The 19,009-nt window shown below is 41.1% G+C and overlaps 1 protein-coding gene across 1 annotated transcript; it reads right to left on the bottom strand.

Annotated features, from left to right (window-relative positions):
- Positions 1-10,786: 10,786 nt before the first annotated feature.
- On the bottom strand, positions 10,787-12,794 carry LOC135535375 (ferritin, middle subunit-like). The gene is made up of 4 exons (XM_064962029.1): positions 12,467-12,794; positions 11,952-12,098; positions 11,593-11,718; positions 10,787-11,136 (listed from the first exon to the last, which is right to left on the bottom strand). Exons 1-4 carry the CDS (start codon positions 12,566-12,568, stop codon positions 10,981-10,983), a joined length of 531 nt encoding a protein of 176 aa, XP_064818101.1. The 5' UTR covers positions 12,569-12,794; the 3' UTR covers positions 10,787-10,980.
- Positions 12,795-19,009: the final 6,215 nt, after the last annotated feature.

The raw sequence follows: 19,009 nt of genomic DNA, 5'->3' as shown, positions 1-19,009 counted from the left end.
ATATAACTGGGGAGGGGACAAAAATGCATGTCCCCCCTCTCCCCAGGGAAATTTGCGCCACTTCTTATTCCTGTCATAACCTCCTGTTGGTTCTACTACAGTATGGACTGACTCAGGCTCTGCCCTGGCTGTATTTCTGCCTTGTCATTGTGACTCAGCCTTCTGGAGTCTCAAGCAGAGATGGAAGATGAAGCCAAGACATCCCACTCCTTCTTTTCCCCAATGGAAGTCAATTAACTACACAGACCACTATCGCATTGTTGTCTGCTTAAGAACCCACCTCCTTAAGCAGACAGTGGTAAACGGCCTGTGTGAACTATCTTCATTTATCCAGGCATTTTAATCAAATAGCTGTGAATAGTTGTTTCTGGTGATTTGAAGGGAAAGTACAACAACTTTCCTGAAAATGTTGTCAATTTAGTCAATCAGAAATCAAATACCAATATTTTTCTGTATTACTTTAAACTGTTTGTCTAACTATAACAGTTCAGAAAGTCCCCACCAATGTCAAAACCCATTATTCTATTTATGTTCCCATCACCATGTTTGGGTAGTACATGGTCTCGGAAATGATATTAGTATTTTCTATTTCTTTATTGAGATATCAAGTTATGAATGAGAGGGTGTGACAGAAAGGTAGAGGAATACAGATAGGAAGTGAAGACAGTATGGACTGACTCAGGCTCTGCCCTGACTGTATTTCTGCCTTGTAATTGTGACTCAGCATTCTGGAGTCTCAAGCAGAGATGGAAGAGGAAGCAAGACAGCCCACTCCTTCTTTTCCCCCAATGAAAGTCAATTAACTAAGCAGACCACTATCGCATTGTTGTCTGTTAAGGAGCTCACCTCCTTAAGCAGACAGTGGTAAACCTCCTGTGTGAACTATCTTCATTTATCCACCATCGTTGGTCTCGAGGTAGTTCTGTTCTGTTATCAGTGACAATGGTGGACGGAGGCGCCACTTTGTGACTGCAGAAACAGACATGAGGGGTGATGAATGGGCGAATACCGGCTGATACCAGATTTGAAGAAAAGGAAAAAGGAAGAAGGGAGAACAGCAGGAACATATACTATATGTACTATATACTATATGCACCTTACATGTACTGTGTAACTTACTAATGCATTTTTAAACAAATAGCTGTGAATGGTTGTTTCTGCAATTGAAGGGAAAATACAACAACTCTCTTGAAAATGTTGTCAATTTAGTGAATCAGATATCAAATACCAATATTTTTCTGTATCCTTTATTCTGCATCATTGGCCCCGTCCTCCAATGTCATAACCCCACCATCTCCTGGTCGAGGATAAAAAATCACTGCCTGGTTACCAGATGTCGGAAGACCTTATTTCCTGTAACCTGTGGTTCCACACCAGTTGAGAGTCCTGAAAGCTCCTCCAGCCCATCAGTCGGTCCTCCCGTGTCATTGGCACTGTGATTTGGGACGTAGATGTGGACATCCGCCAGGCTCTGGAGAAGAAACACGCTTTGCTACACCTGCACTCCAGAACGCATCTACGTCACCACGGGGGTAAGAGATCGGCTGCTGACCTGGGCACACATTCTTCGCCGCTGGACACCAAGGTATCACCCATGCTATCCAATCCTTCTGGAAAAGTACTGGTGGCTCAGCTTGGGTGCAGGACGCCGCCTGCTATGTCAACTGCTGCTCCATATGTGCCCGATCCAAATCCCCCGGGCACGCTCAGCAGGGAAACAACTTTCCTTACCGTGCCTCAGCGGCCTATGTCCCATCTGTCCATAGACTTCGTTACTGATCTCCCCCAGTCTGATGGTTTCACCACTGTTATGGTTGTTGTGTACAGATTACTCCAAATCCTGCCATTTTATCCCTCTCTCTGGTCTCCCTACCATCTCCAGGTCGCTGAGGCACTGTTCAAGCAGGGTCTTTTGGCACTATGGCCTTCCAGAGGACATGCGTCTCTGACCGTGACCCCCAATTCATGTAGAGGGTATAGAGAGCCTTCATGGAGAAGATGGTGGCCACGGCCAATCTCACATCCGGGTACCGGCCTCAGTCCAACGGGCAGGTGGAAAGGACCAACCAGGAGCTGGGGTGGTTCCTAGGGAATTACTGCCAGGACCAACAGGGGGAGTGGGTCCGGTTGTTTCCCTAGGAGGTGTACAGCCAGAACTCACTTTATCACTCCTACACCAGGCTGACTCCCTTCCATTGCATCCTGAGAAACCAGTCGGCCCTGGCTCTGTGTACTCTGAGCCAGACCGGGGCCTGCAGTTGACGAGTGGTTCCTGTACGCAGTCCGCCATCATAAGGATCAGGCAGATCGCCACCACAGTGTGTGGCTCCTCTGTTCCATCCTGGTGATCCCATCTGGCTCTCCACAAGGAACTTCGCTTCACCTTCCCTGTCGGAAGCTGAGCCCTGAGATTGTGGGGCCTGTCACGGTCCTCCGGAGGGTCAATGAGGTAACTTACCATTTTCAACTCCCCACCAACTACCGGATCTCACCCTGGTTGATGCATCCCTTGTGACACCCCTCCGCCTCAACTGAACATCGATGGGACCCCTACCTATGCTGTCAGGTCCCTACTGGACCGCCCGTATCAGCTTCAGTGCCTGGTGGACTGGGGAAGGGTAAGGCCCAGAAGAGAGCTATTGGGTTTTGGCGGCCGACATCTTGGACCCCAACATTGTCCAGGATTTCCATCTCCGCCGTCTGGACCGGCCCGCTCTTCGTCCTAGGGCTGCCCTCCTGGCCGGTACTGTCGGGAGGGGTTATTGTCACTCCTACTCCCGCTCCCTCTCTCCTCCGCTCAACATTTCTGGTCTACTAACCACGAGCCCTGGCAACCATTATTGTGCACACCTATTTCCGATCATTACGCACACTTTCTCCCTATCATTACGCATACCTGGACTTCATCATCACCTTGATTACCTTCCCTTTATTTAGCCCTCAGTAGCCTCAGTCATTAGGCATTATTGGTTTGTCTTCATGTTCAGTACCCATCCCCTGTTTTGTTAATTTGCCTTGCATCATTGTTTATTAAACTCTTGTTCTGCATCTGCTTCCTGACTCCCTGCATATACATGACAGTATGTAAATGTTAAGTTTTTTGTATGTTTTTTTTATAAAAAAATAAATACCTATAATATAAACGATTACATAGACCGGGAGGACCTGATCCTATATCAGCACTCCTATTCTGACAATAGACTTGAAACATTTAGACGACCCCTAGTTTGTCATAGCCTAGTATGATAATCCAGTTGTTTGAGAACACAATCCCCTTTTTTCAAGTATGTAACCCAAAACCGGCTCTATAAGTCAGAGCTACTATCTAGGTTTATTGTTTGTTAAAAAAATGATAGTGATGCTTCAAATGGGGGAAAGGGTTTTTGAACATAGAAAGCCCTTGAAGTGTGTGCTCTGCTCTCTGTTACTTTGACTAATGTTTTCATTATGAGTGCAAACAAAGTTTTGGCGACAATGAGACGAAGCCCCTTCTAACTTTTGGGAGTGACAGTCTTACTGTATGCTTAAACCGGTGTTGCAAAAGGCCTGTGACATACCTAGCCGTCCTTTTCTTTGCGATAAGTGACAACACTTTTTGACTAAAGTATGCGTCATGCTTAGGAGAGATATATTCCATGATTCAGATCAGGAGGATTGAGATTTTGAGTCATTTTCATATTATCACAAAAGGACAAATGTTCCAGTAATTGCTTTCATCTCAACTGTTGTTAGTCAGCTGCAACCCTCACTCATTCAAAGTGACCTTGTTTTAGCAGAAGGGTCAACTTCAGGAGTAAACGTTATTTATAATAAGGGTTACACACAGAGATAATCGGACATCTCTGAAATGAAAATGGATGTCTCTACCTTCAGCAAATTATATTTGACCTAAACCTTCCCTGAACGCTGAGAAAAAAAAACAAGTGACACTCCTCAGACCCCCAAAAATGATTAAAACAAAGTGGATAACAGAACATCCTTACAGTTTACCGTCACCTCTTGGAGACACCAGAGCCTTAGACATGTTGTTTTAGAAACTGTTCTTCGTCCTGTCAACATTACATGGCAACGCAGGAATTTTGATAGTGCACAGGGCTGCGGGCCAGAAGGTTGTGTGTTCACAGACCCCTATGGACAAGAGTAAGGGTGGAAAGATCTAATTTCTAGTAAAAGCATTGCATGAATCTATCGTCGTATTTGCAGGTCAGAGAAAAATGTGCCTTTATAAACATATCATGCAACTGTATGTTTACATATTAGCAGTATATGTTTTAATACCACACAAATTACTAAAATTACAGGCTAAGAATGGACATGGAGATAGGCCTATGTGTTCATCATATCCAGTGATGACCTGTCATTCTGAGCAGCTTTGTTTTTCAGGTTTAGCTTTGTCTGAGCCTCACCTGTTTTGCATGTTATTTTGGCATTATTACTGTCACATATCAGTTTGCAAACAATGTACAAAAAAGAAAAATCGTTAAGTTAATAAAGCCGCATACAAACATGGTCTCTTTTTTGCTTTCTTGAGAAAGGCAGCTCCAAAATGCAGGAGTTTCAGCCTTGCTCAGTGCTTTCTGTGGTGGTGGTGGGGCAGCCAGAAAATACAGAGCGTAGGGATTGGTAGTGTTCTCTTCTTGTGCCGTGATTGGCTTAGTGTTCTGTTACTCATGGGGACTCTATGTCACAGCAAAATCTACGGGGATAGCTTGGAAATTCAAGCCCCTTGGGTGCTGCCATATAGTTACATTAGCAGTGCCCATCTAAGAAGGCTCAAGGTCATTGGCCACAGATAAAATGACGTAAAATCACATATCTACCGTAGCTTTGATTGGACTGATCATGTCAACATCAAACGTATAAAATCTTAGTTAGTGAACGAGCAGTCATCATGAATCAAGTTGACAGTCTACAGGCAAATCCTTTTCATTCCTTGTCATGTGAAGGAAATTCTGAGGAGAAGTTAAAGATAAAACGTATCCGTGCTAATCGGCCATTGGACATTGCACAACAAATTTGTAATCGCAAATTCAACAATGAGTGGTTTGGAAGGAATCAGTTGCCAACTGTAAGCATTGCAAAGCCATCACTCAACTACTATTCAGTGGAGTTGGTGTGTGGTCCAAGTTTGGGTTTAAGGTTCTCTTATCCAAGCTTAAAATGATAAATATTCAACATTGGCCATGCCATTGGCCGAGTTCAAAACAACTGGACACTTGGAACTTGGAAATCTCAGACTTCAGTGAGTTCAAGACAACTCGGAACTCAATAAGCTCCGACTGGGAAAATACGTTTTGAATGGTCATCCAACTTGGAATTCCAAGTCGGGAACTCAGGCATCTTTCTGGAGCTCCGACCTGAATATCAGAGTTCCCAGTTGTCTTGAAAGCACCATAAATCCAGAGGATGCCAGACTTTGATGACAAAATTTGCCCACTAAGGACCGCCGCAACCTTCCTGTTCATGTGAGCACAGCACAAACAGTTGAGTCCAGAAAGACCTTTATGCTGCTGCTTAAATTATGTAATATGCCATGTGAAGATATGCATACTGTAGCTAAGAAAGTTAAACCAAGTGTATGTCGTGGTAGTAAACTGTTAGAAGCCCATGTCCCTTACGCTAATAATTGGATCCTTTTTCCCTCATAACTTGGCCTACTATTCTGACTTGGTGTTGCACATGTAGCCTATTGTAAGAGCTTTCATTGTCTCCTTATATGCCCACTTTATTTATCCTACGGATCTAACTTGGTGCACAGGGAGAATACTGTAAGAACAGCCTATGTTCTGAATTCTGTTGCTGTACATTTCAAAAGTGCTGAACAAAAAGTTACATTAACTACGTTCGTCCTACCTCACACAATAATGTCTTTATCGAAATTACGGATTGCCTCTTATCCGCTCGTTCATCCCCTTATGCCATAATTTGTACTTCTCAATTGTCAGTAGAAACGGCTGATATGGCAAGTCAGCCATATCAAATATGTTTTTTTAAAGGCAGTAATTGAGGCTGAATGAACTGTATTGCTTCCAGGTGTAGCAGTGGTAAGATGTTGGGACTGTTGTTGGAACAGCTTTATGTAGGCCCTTACAGTTTGGGCACCGTTATAGTGCAATTGATGTATTGTTTAGTGCTTTGCTGGCATGCATCTACATTTTTTTGGGGGGGAGTTTACCCAAACCAAGATTTACATGTAAAAATTGCCACTGATCTTATCATATTTCTCCAATGCCAAATCAGTGTGTCTTGTTTGCAACAAAACTGTCCCTGTTAGGAATCTAAGCATGGTACTTTCAAAAGTTAGATCTACCTTTCCACCCCAGACAGTAGGTATACCGACGCAAAAAAAAAATACAATTTAACAGACTTCTACTCTTCTTTAACAACAGAAGGTCACAAAGGTTTCCCTAAAAGCTGTCTGGGTTTAAACATCTTTGTACAGAAAGTGAATAGTTTAATCAATGGAAAGTGACAGAATTAGATTACTTCCAAATTTTCCATGTTTTGCCTTCTCCACTATAGAAGATTGGAGCTCAGACTCTGAATGTCAAAGAAACTAAACGATGATTTTCCCATATGCATCGAAGTCATGTCTCTCCAGGTTATTTTCAGCTTGTTGTGCATGGTAAGTGGAGGAATCGAACCTGATGGGGTTCACCTTGGGGTCGTGATAGGGGCTGCACCAAATGATTGATGTATTATAATAATTGATTATGTTTATGTTGTATTAAAATAAGGGGAAGGGCTATAAGACCGCACCCCCACTATATTTATAGGGTCCTGGACTACAGATTAGCTATATATATATATATATATATATATATATATATATATATATATATATATATACATATATATATATATATATATATATATATATATATATATATATATATATATATATATATATATATATATATATATATTATATATATATATATACACAGTGGGGAGAACAAGTATTTGATACACTGCCAATTTTGCAGGTTTTCCTACTTAGAAATCATGTAGAGGTCTATAATTTTTTATCATAGGTTCACTTCAACTGTGAGAGACGGAATCTAAAACAACAATCCAGCAAATCACATTGTATGATTTTTAAGTAATTCATTTGCATTTTATTGCATGACATAAGTATTTGATACATCAGAAAAGCAGAACTTAATATTTGGTACAGAAACCTTTGTTTGCAATTACAGAGATCATACGTTTCCTGTAGTTCGTGAAAAAAAGGGAAGAAGTAGAGAACAGCAGTAACATAAACTATGTAACTTACTAAGGCATTTTATACAAATAGCTGTAATATGGTTGTTTCTGATAAATGTTGGAGGTATAATACACCAACAACTTTCCTGATCATTTGGCCAATATACCCCAATCACAACTCAAATAACAATATTTTCCAATATTACTTTAAACTGTAGGTCTAACTAAGAGTTTAGAAAATCACCACAAAAGCACTTGGTTTTTCACACTCAATAGTTTCCTGTGTGTATCAAGAATGATCCACCTCATATAGGGACATCCAGCCAATTTAACACAACTGTGGGAAGCATTGGAGTCAACATGAACCAGCATCCCTGTAGAACGCTGTCGACACCCTGTAGATCGAGTCCTTGCCCCAAGGAATTGAGGCTGTTCTGAGGGGAAAAATGGGAGTTTGCAATTCAATATTAGGAAGTTGTTCTTAATGTTCTATACACTCAGTGTATATATACTGTACCGTTAAAAAGTAAAAATAAAGTTTTCTAATTTTCTCTATTTTTGCACGTTTTGTAACTGAATGTTATCAGATCTTCAACCAAAACCTAATATTAGATAAAGGGAACATGAGTTCACAAATAACAAAAAAATGGATACTCATTTATTTATTTAATTAGCCAAGTTACTCAACACCCAATTCCTCTGTGTGAAAAAGCAATTGCCCTCTTACACTAAATAATTGGTATTGCCACCTTCAGCTGCAATGACTGCAACCAAATGCTTCCTGTCGTTGTTGATCAGTCTCTCACATTGCTGTGGAGGAATACTGTCCCACTCTTGCATGCAGAACTTCTTTAACTCAGCGTAATTTGTTTGGATTTCAAGCTCATTTCAAGTCCGGCCACTCCATCTAAATTGGGATTTGGTCTGGACTTTGACTAGGCCATTCCAAAAACGTAAAATGTATTGCTTTTTAACTATTTTTATGTAGACTTGATTGTGTGTTTTGGATCATTGTCTTGCTGCCTGACCAAGCTGCGCTTCAGCTTCAGCTCCAGCTCACAGACGAATGGCCTGACATTTTGCTGTAGAATTCTCTGATACAGAGTGGAATTCATGGTTCCTTCTATTAAGGCAAGTCATCAAGGTCCTGAGGTAGCAAAGCATCCCCAATCCATCTCACTACCACCATGCTTCTTACTGTGGAATGCAGTGTTTGGTTTCTCGCCAGACATAATGGGATCCATCCGTTGTATATGAAATCTTGTACCAGTCCTAACAGGCGGGAAAATTCTGTTATGAATTTTTTATTTTACCTTTATTTAACTCAGCAAGTCAGTAAAGAACAAATTCTTATTTTCAATGACTGCCAAGGAACAGTGGGTTAACTGCCTGTTCAGGGGCAAATGACAGAACCTTGTACCTTGTCAGCTCAGGGGTTTGAACTTGCATCCTTCCGGTTACTCATCCAACGCTAACCACTAGGCTAACCTGCCGCCCCAGAATAAAAGTATTGCGTTGGTCTAGCTGGAAGCAGAGAGAATAATTACTTTGGACTTTTCAGACTGATTTAATTCTCCAAAATGAATTAATATAAAATCATGCTGACACCAACAAAAATAAAATGTTCCATTCTAAGAAATGAGCCCAATACCATATCGGTCCATATTATCAGACAGGTGTGTTATTTAGCAATAAGATAGATCATAAACTCAAAACATTATCTTGTTGCTCGCAACATAGACTATTGCTGACTTGACTGTCCCAAACTTTCCACTGGTACTCAGCCAAGGATGTATATACACTGAATAATGTAGGCCTATCTGTTACAACAGACTCCTGTTACTGCCTACCATGCTATGTTGTCTTAGGTCTCTCTTTATGTAGTGTTGTGTTGTCTCTCTTGTCGTGATGTGTGTTTTGTCTTTTATTTTAATTAACTTGTAATGAATAATGTGGATAAGTATCAAGTCGAGACTAAACCTCTGTCATGGTTAAAACATATTGATACAACAGTAGCTAAGATGGGGATAGATCCGTCCATGATAAAGTACTGCTCTGCCTTAACGCTATCAACAAGGTAGGTTCTACAGGTCCTTGTTTTGTCGCACCTGGACTACTGTCCAGTCACGTGGTCAGGTGCCACAAAAAGGGACTTTTTTTGTACAATTGTCCCAGAACTGGGCTGCACGGCTCACCCTTAAGTGTACACAGAAAGCTATCAATATTATGCATGTCAATCTCTCATGGCTCAAAGTAGAGAGATTTACTTCATCACTACTTGTATTTGTGGGAATTATTAACATGTTGAATGCACCCAGCTGTCAGTTTAAACTACTAGTACACAACTCAGACACCAATGCATACCCCACAAGACATGCCACCAGGTCTCTTCACAGTCCCCAAGTCCAGGACAGACTATGGGAGGTGCACAGTACTACAGAGAGTTATGACATGGCTGCTATTCCACATTAAGTAAATCATGCAAGCAGTGAAATAAGATTTTTAAATAGATAAAAATACAACTTATGGGACAGCAGGGACTGAGAAGAGACATAACATATGCACTATCACACACACATGGATTTTATGTTGTAGAAGTGTAGTGGCCTGAGGGCAAGCCCTTAATGTGTTGTGAAATCTAATATGATTGTATAGAACTGCCTTTAATTTGCTCGACCCCATAAAGAGTAACTGCTACCTTGACAGCAGCTAATAGGGATCCATAACAAATTCAAATGTAAATGCAAATGAATCAGATGCCATCTAGTAGCCTTCTTGGGTACGTCAGATTATCACAAATATCTGGCCCGGTGTGGATTTCACATTTAAAATATATTTTCAAATAGAATGACAAAGCTGCAAAACATTACCTAAATATAAACCAACTCAGTGAACACAATTACCATCTTTTAATTAAATGTACAATTATTTTACCATATCAATACTTCTAGGTTGTTAATGTGTTGGCAGTTATGAATAGGAAATAGTTACTGAAAATGCCATTGCTGATTAGACACTTCTCCCGTTTAACGAAATGTCTACCCGCTAGAAACTCATTTACTATATGGACACCTTAAAAGAGTTCATTATTATTCAGTTCATAGTTTGTGTAGGGGAACTATTGGGTATTACCTGAAATAAACAGAACGGGCAGAGATGTATTGTGTGTCAGTAGGAGACGAACTTCATCACTAGAGAAATGCACCATAACTTGCTAACTGATTTACCGAGCAGGACAAGGGTTTGATTGACCTCTAGGCTGTATAATACACTTGTGATGCTCAGATTAAATGTCTACATCAACTATAGTTACACATTTCACTCCTATGGACCTAGAGTTGACAGCTGGGCCCTTAATTGACATGGCACTATTACAAGATACGGTAAAGGACACCCTCTGTGAGAGGTAACATCCTTTATAAAATCTCATGTTAAACTTCTATTGTTATGACCCTCAGTCAGTAGGTCTACAATTGTCAGTATTCACTGGTATGATGATGCTCAGTAAAAGAGCAAAGAACCTCAATAGACTGATACAACATCCATTACTACAGGTCAACACTTAAAAACAGCAACAAACTTCAGTGATATTTTTTTAATTGTTTTATAAGACTTGCCTGCAAAATACAGTAGTGTTGTCAACAGAAACACCAATGTAACAGCTGTTGCACTGCACCAGTTTAACACTCCTCCCTATAAATGCAAAGCCAGGAGGATATATCACAGTAGCCAGTACTCCTGGTCTGAGGCTGGAGGCCCGGGGATGGAAGTGGTTTAGCTCTGGCCTCCCAGGGTGTGCTTGTCAAACAGGTACTCTGCCATCTTGTTTTTGACCACATCCATCTTGGTGAGGTTGGTGATGTGGTCTCCCAGCTTCTTAATGGCCTCCACCTGCTCATTCAGATAATGGGTCTCCAGGAAGTCACACAGCTAAAGAGGGAAAACACAGGTCAGACAAGAGAATGACTACAGACCATTGTAGATACAGTAACACACAAGAGCCTGGTGGTAATGGCATAAGGGCAGATAATGAGGTGTCTGCAGTTTATTTTTTAACTACACAAGTCAGAAATTTCTATTTACAATGACATCCTAGCGTGGCGCAGTGGGTTAATCAGGGGCTGAACAGATTTTTACCTTGGCAGCTCAGGGATTCGAGCCAGCCACCTTTTAGTTACTGGCCCAAAGCTCTAACCACTAGATGACCTGCCACCCCTTATGCATTAGCTGCAATGTGTGTGTACTGTGCATCTGTGGACTATTGTGTGCGTGTTAAGAAACAGATCACCCAATCCTGTCTTAGTTAGAGCTACAACAACCTGATCATCTCCTGAGACAAAACCTGTATTCTATGTGATACATACATGTGGTTCCACCATAACTTACATGGGGGTCAACTTTGTCAGAGGCAATCTTGTGCAGGTCCAGCAGGGTCTGGTTCACATTCTTCTCCAGCTGCAGAGCACACTGCATGGCCTCCAGCCCATTGCCCCACTCATCGCGTTCTGGCTTCTACACAGGCCAGAGTGAACACAGGAGGGTTAGGGACAACAAGCAAACGCTAAGGTTTGGATAAAGTGAACAGAGTTACATCCCTCACACTGTTTCAGTTCAGTGGTTAGAGGCAGTATGTTTCGAACTACTCCAGGTTCTCTATATCAACTTAACGCTGGACACACCATGGAGTAAAGACATTTTCTATCAGTCTACAAGCTAGACGTGTTCCTCGATGCTCAGGCGCTCACCTTTATGTCCTGGAGTAAAATGCGTCCACCTCTCTTGTTCTGGAAGGAGAGTAGCTTCTCGGCGTGCTCTCGCTCCTCGTCGCTGTTCTCCTTGAAGAAATGCGCGAAGCCAGACAGAGCCACATCGTCACGGGAGAAATAGAAAGCCTGGGTGGACAAACAAAACAGTGTGGTTAAAAGAAGAAAAAAAAGTGCCGAACGTGACTGTTCTTGTTGTGGCAACAAACCTTGATATAGGCATGAATCAGTCTAGTCTGTAGTCTATTTGGTAACCTGACAATTAACCTGTCAAGCAAGGAGTTGTTACGCGCTCTGACCAAGGTAGGATAGATTCCCGGCTTCACTTGAATACTATACCAAACTGGAGGGTCTTAATAGCCTTGCCAAGTAAAACTCAAATATGTACTTAACGGAGTTGAGGTTATTGGCTACAGAAAAGTCAGGTGAAGTGGAATTTAGGCCCAGGCATAATAACAGGTAGCTCAACAAAACGGTCATCTTGGTAGACTCTTTACCATTGAAGTGTATGTGTAGGAGGCAAACATCTCCAAGTTGATCATCCGGTTGATGGCAGCTTCGCAATCGTGGTGATAGTTCTGGCGGATCTGAGACTCCATTTTGGCAGATTTTCTTTAATAGCTAAAGCAACGGTACAAAAATAGGATTTATCCGACTATTTTGCTATTATAGTTCGGGTAAGTGTTATGTTATCAATCCAAAATATTCTATAATGCGGGACGAAGGCAGAGGAGTTCCGTTCAATCACTGTTGAAGCAAGAACTTCTTCATGCGTCTTCTCAGACTTGTGAACTGGAAGGAGCCTTGTTCGCTCTATTTATTGTTCCAAACGGATTGCGTCAGTGACATCCACCCTCACAGAGCGGAGCCAATCACCTTTAGAAATTCAACAGGAACCATGCGGATCATTTGACGACGACACCATTCCTCAGGAGTGAATGTAACATTGTGTGTTCTCATGAATTCTTGATAATCGTATAGTTGGCCATCATTGTTCAATAATTGTTTAATCCAAATACCGTTGTTGTCAAATCAGTTTTGGAAAAATAAATTCTTGTTTTTGTGGTTTAAGTCATTCTTATTCCATATTGTATTCTTATGTTCTTTTGTCAGAAGATTTTGGAGTGAGTTAGAAGATTTTATCTTAAAGAGAAGACTACTAATGTTAATCTGAGAGACTATGATATTATGTTTTTTGATATGGACCCTGATTTAACTTTCATTGTTCATTTGTTTATCTTTAATCGAAGATTCTTTATCCATGAAATGAAGTGGGCAGAGAACAAACCCCTCTTCACATTATTTAAGATAAAATTTAAATATTATTTTGAAATGATCAGTAAATGTAAAAACAAAAAAGCAATATTCACCATAAAGAGACTCATATCTCCCTCACTAACTTTAAACATCAGCTGTCAGAGCAGGTCACATATCATTGCACCTGTACATAGCCAAATCAAAATCAAATCAAATCAAAGCCCATCTGTAAGTCGCCCATCCAACTACCTCATCCCCATATTGTTACTTATTTTTTTGCTCCTTTGCACCCCAATATCTCAACTTGCACATTCATCTTCTGCACATCTATCACTCCAGTGTTTAATTGCTAAATTGTAATCACTTCGCCACTACGGCCAATTTATTGCCCTACCTCCCTAATCTTACCTCATTTGCACACACTATATATATATATATATATATATATATATATTATATTGTGTTATTGACTGTACGTTTGTTTATTCTATGTGTAACTCTGTGTTATTGTTTGTGTCGCACTGCTTTGCTTTATCTTGGCCAGGTCGCAGTTGTAAATGAGAACTTGTTCTCAACTGGCCTACCTGGTTAAATAAAGGTGAGGTAAAAAAAAAAAATGTTTAACAAATTGAAAAGGAATCTTGATATGTAATACCCCTGTCTGTTAGGTTTATGTACTCTTCTTTGTATACATTTTGTATTGTTGTGTTCATAATAATAAATAAATTAAAATATATAAAAAATATAAATAAATGATGATCCCACTCATTCACATCACCTAAAGCAAAGATATGTATTATATTGACGAGAGCCGAGTGACCCATCTCACAATGGAAATACATGTGCTCAACAATTGGAGACAGGCAAGATCAGGTGGAACCATTCTAGCCAATGAGAGGGAAGGCACGGGTGTGAACAACACGCAGAACTTGACGTAATTTTTCTCAAAGTTGCCGGAATGCCACGTGCATCCGCATATATTAGTACATTTGTTAAAGCTTAAACATTACGAAACTTCTATATGATCAAAATCCGCAAGTAATTTGACACTGTTATATGCCTCCACACAAAAACGGGCTTATCTCACGCGGACAGATTGTGGGTGGAGTAAATGCACTTGCCTCGACCTCATCTTTTAATTTGTTTAAAAATTGTTACTTTGTTTATTTTTTATTTTATTTTTTATTTCACCTTTATTTAACCAGGTAGGCTAGTTGAGAACAAGTTCTCATTTACAACTGCGACCTGGCCAAGATACAGCATATTACGAGAGTGGATGAATTTACTTGTTTTGACTAATTATGACAAGAGTTAAGAAAATGTTGAGACGTGGAATGACTTTTCAAATAAGTTACGTTGCACGTCATGTCTGATGTTGGCTGACAATTTTTTAGCTACGCTATCCTTACGAACTGCATAGCATATCATTACAGCAGTATGTACCAGTATGTTAGCGTAAAGTTAGTTGGCTATTAATACATCAGGATTAGCTAAGTGGTATAGTCATTGTGCGCTCTCAATGGATACTAGAAGTAGCTAGGAAGCTAGCCAATGTTAGCCAGTTAGCTTGGGTGTTTGACTGCCGTTGTGAGGTCAAAATGCTCGGATCAACCCTACTCCTCGGCCAGTGTGGGCTCTGAACGCTCCGAGGGCGAAACACTTTAAATTTACTAACGGACAATCTGACAATGCTCTGAATTTACGAACGCCGAGAGTGTGCTCTGGCACTCCAAATTTAATTTACAAACACACCCGAAATCGTACGATGTCTAGCTAGTAATTTGTTATGCTAACAAGCTAGCAAGACGTTGCATAGCAACACCATCAGCTTCCGGTAGACAGGCGAAGCACTAGTAAGCTCATCTAGAAGTTTACAGTTCTTTTACAGTATACTCAAATGTAACTTTATTTAACTAGGCAAGTCAGTTAAGAACAAATTCGGCCTACTCCAGCCAAACCCGGATGACGCTGGGCCAATCACAGCCAGATGTGATACAGCCTGGATTCAAACCAGGTATTAAAGTGATGCCGCTTGCAATGGGATGCGGTGCCTTAGACTGCTTGCACCATTCGGGAGCCCTAGACCATTGCGCCACTCGGGAGACCTGTGAACTAATAATATATAGTATGCAGTATGTATGTCGTATACAGTATGTTAGAATGGGTAATCGGACACTACTTAGGTCTTCTGGGGCAGTATGCATCAAGCCTCTCAGAGTAAGAGTGCCGATATAGGATCAGTTTAGCCTTTTAGATCACATTGAATAACATTTCAATGATGGGGAAGCTCCTCCCCCAGCAGCCACCCAGCCCCTGATCTTTCCTGGCCTAGTATGTAAGGTAGTGCCTCTACTCCAATTGTTTGAGGACAGGACCCCCTTTCTCCTAAAATGTAAGCCAAAACAGGCTCTATCTATCAGTTTGTCATAGCTACTATCTAGGTTCATTGTTTGTTGAAAAATTATGAAGCTGCTTCAAATGTGGGTAAGGGTCTTCAACATAGATAATCCTTGAAGTATGTGCCCTGCTTTCTGTTACTTTGATCAACTGTTTTAGACTGAACCTCAGTTTATAGTGTAATGTTTTCATTATGAGCGCAAACAAAGTTTTGGAGACAATGAGACAAAGCTTCTTCAGACTGTTGGTAGTGACAGTAGACTTATGCTTAAACCAGTGTTACAAAAAGGGCTGCGACATACTTGGCATTCCTTCTTTTTTTTGCGAAAAGGGACATCACCTCCTGACTAAATGATGTGTCATGCTTAAAGGATAATTTAGGGTGAGCATATAACGCGAATGTCTAGCATCACAAAGGTTGCCCTTTAACCTAACTCCTAACCTTAACCTTAGACCTAACCTTAACCCTTAACCCCTAGCCTAGCTAATTTCAGCCACATAGCTAACGCTAGCACCTAGCCACCGAGCTAACGTTAGCCACAAACAAATTGGAATTCGTAAGATATCATATGTTTAGCAAATCATAACATAGTGTAAAAATTGCAATTAGTAAAATATAATACGAAATGGATGATGGACATCCACAAATTAATACATACCATACAAAACATATCATACCATATCATACCAATTTACTTTAACTATGTTACGTCTACCTCTGAGTCCAGATTGTTCTTAGTGACCATATTTTAGCAGAAGGGCAAACATAGCATTAAAAATGAAAATGACATAGAATTGTCTTAATTTTTTAATGCAATTCTTTTCTGTAATGTTCAAAACCGAGAACCTGTGTTAAGTTGTTAAAGCCATCATGTGACCAGCTGCACAAAGTTATAAACAGTAAGTAATACTGTAAATGATTAACCATTACATAACTCTTTTTATTTAAGTTCTGAAGGGTGACACAGTGTTTTTAGTCTGTACTCTTTCCCCTTCCCCTCTCTCCCAATTGCTCCCTCTCACTATTTTTTACCAGGGGCGCAACATTGGTTTTAGATGTGGAGGAGACATATATATTTATATATTTTTTGGGTCGAATAAACACAGCAAACAGCCTACCCGACTACTCGGAGGCAAAATACAACAAATTTCCAGAAAATGTTGTCAATTTAGTCAATCAGAACTCAAATAGCAATATTTTTCTGTATTACTTTAAACTGTTGGTCTAACTATAACAGTTCAGAAAGTCACCACCAATGTCAAAACCCATTATTCTATATACTCTGCTCAAAAAAATAAAGGGAACACTTAAACAACACAGTGTAACTCCAAGTCAATCACACTTCTGTGAAATCAAACTGTCCAATTAGGAAGCACCACTGATTGACAAATTTCACATGCTGTTGTGCAAATTGAATAGGCAACAGGTGGAAATTATCGGCAATTAGCAAGACACCACCAATAAAGGAGTGGTTCTGCAGGTGGTGACCACAGACCACTTCTCAGTTCCTATGCTTCCTGGCTGATGTTTTGGTCACTTTTGAATGCTGGCGGTGCTTTCACTCTAGTGGTAGCATGAGACAGAGTCTACAACCCACACAAGTGGCTCAGGAAGTGCAGCTCATCCAGGATGGCACATCAATGCGAGCTGTGGCAAGAAGGTTTGCTGTGTCTGTCAGCGTAGTGTCCAGAGCATGGAGGCACTACCAGGAGACAGGCCAGTATATCAGGAGACGTGGAGGAGGCCGTAGGAGGGCAACAACCCAGCAGCAGGACCGCAACCTCCGCCTTTGTGCAAGGAGGAGCAGGAGGAGCACTGCCAGAGCCCTGCAAAATGACCTCCAACAGGCCACAAATGTGCGTGTGTCTGCTCAAACGGTCAGAAACAGACTCCATGAGGGTGGTATGAGGGCCCGACGTCCACAGGTGGGTGTTGTGCTTACACCGTGCAGGACGTTTGGCATTTGCCAGAGAACACCAAGATTGGCAAATTCGCCACTGGCTCCCTGTGCTCTTCACAGATGAAAGCAGGTTCACACTGAGCACATGTGACAGACGTGACAGTCTGGAGACACCGTGGAGAACGTTCTGCTGCCTGCAACATCCTCCAGCATGACCGGCTTGGCGGTGGGTCAGTCATGGTGTGGGGTGGCATTTCTTTGGGGTGCCGCACAGCCCTCCATGTGCTCGACAGAGGTAGCCTGACTGCCATTAGGTACCGAGATGAGATCCTCAGACCCCTTGTTAGACCACCAGTCCAGGTCTGGGAGGAGATCCCTCAGGAGACCATCCGCCTCCTCATCAGGAGCATGCACAGGCGTTGTTGGGAGGTCATACAGGCACGTGGAGGCCACACACACTACTGAGCCTCATTTTGACTTGATTTAAGGACATTTAAGTTGGATCAGCCTGTAGTTTGGTTTTCCACTTTAATTCTGTGTGTGACTCCAAATCCAGACCATGGGTTGATAAATTTTATTTCCATTGATCATGTGTGATTTGTCAGCACATTCAACTATGATTTAATAAAAATATTTTCAGATCTAGGATGTTATTTTAGTGTTCCCTTTATTTTAAGCAGTGTATATACAGATATTCCATACCATACAAATGTAGTCAATTTTACCATGGCAATACTTCGTTGAATAATCAAAGTTGAAGAGTAATTGAAAATGCCATTGCTGATAAAGTTCTCATTAGGCTATTTTCCCCTTTAACCAAGTGGTCTAGCCACCAGAAACTCCTTTGTCTTGAAAACCATATTTTTCAGTTCAAGTATTCAAGTTTGGCTTGCCTGTTAATTACCAAAATGACAGCGTTTAGTAACTTAAACAGTAGCGTTGAAACCATATGACAGCGCCAATAAGTCCCTTAAGAACGAGAGGCTTGTAGAATCATTCCTTTTGAGTATTCAGTTCATAATTTGCTGTAGGGGAACTATTGGGCATTACCAACTGAAATAAATCATGTGTTAAGATTTGCCAGTCAGAGACAAACTTCCCATCACTAGAGAAATGTGCCATAACAGCTGGGTAACGGTTTTGATTGACCTCTAGGCTATCTAATAAACTTGCGATGCACAGCGTAAAGGTCTACATCTATTGTAGGTAACAATTTCACTCCTACGGCGCTAGAGTTGACAGCTGGGTCCTTAATTGACATGGCACTATTACAAGATACAGTAAAGGACACCCTTTGGTAAAAGGTAACATCCCTTATAAAACTCATGTTAAACTTCTATTGTTATGACCCTCAGTCACTAGTAGGTCTACAATTGTCAGTATTGATCACTGGTATGAAGACGCTCAGTGAAAGAGCAAAGCACCTCAATAGACTGATACAACATCCATTACTACCAGGTCAACACTTAAAAAACAGCAACAAAC

Source organism: Oncorhynchus masou, unplaced genomic scaffold, assembly GCF_036934945.1.
Source record: "Oncorhynchus masou masou isolate Uvic2021 unplaced genomic scaffold, UVic_Omas_1.1 unplaced_scaffold_4865, whole genome shotgun sequence".
Lineage (NCBI taxonomy): Eukaryota > Metazoa > Chordata > Actinopteri > Salmoniformes > Salmonidae > Oncorhynchus > Oncorhynchus masou.
This window is presented reverse-complemented; position numbering and strand designations above follow the sequence as displayed.

Excerpts from the sequence above, each read along its gene's own strand:
- LOC135535375 (XM_064962029.1), bottom strand. The coding sequence starts at position 12,568 with ATGGAGTCTCAGATCCGCCAGAACTATCACCACGATTGCGAAGCTGCC. Across the intron at positions 12,099-12,466 it reads CCTACACATACACTTCAATG|GCTTTCTATTTCTCCCGTGA; the intron begins GTAAAGAGTCTA and ends TTGTCCACCCAG. Across the intron at positions 11,137-11,592 it reads CTGACAAAGTTGACCCCCAT|CTGTGTGACTTCCTGGAGAC; the intron begins GTAAGTTATGGT and ends TTCCCTCTTTAG.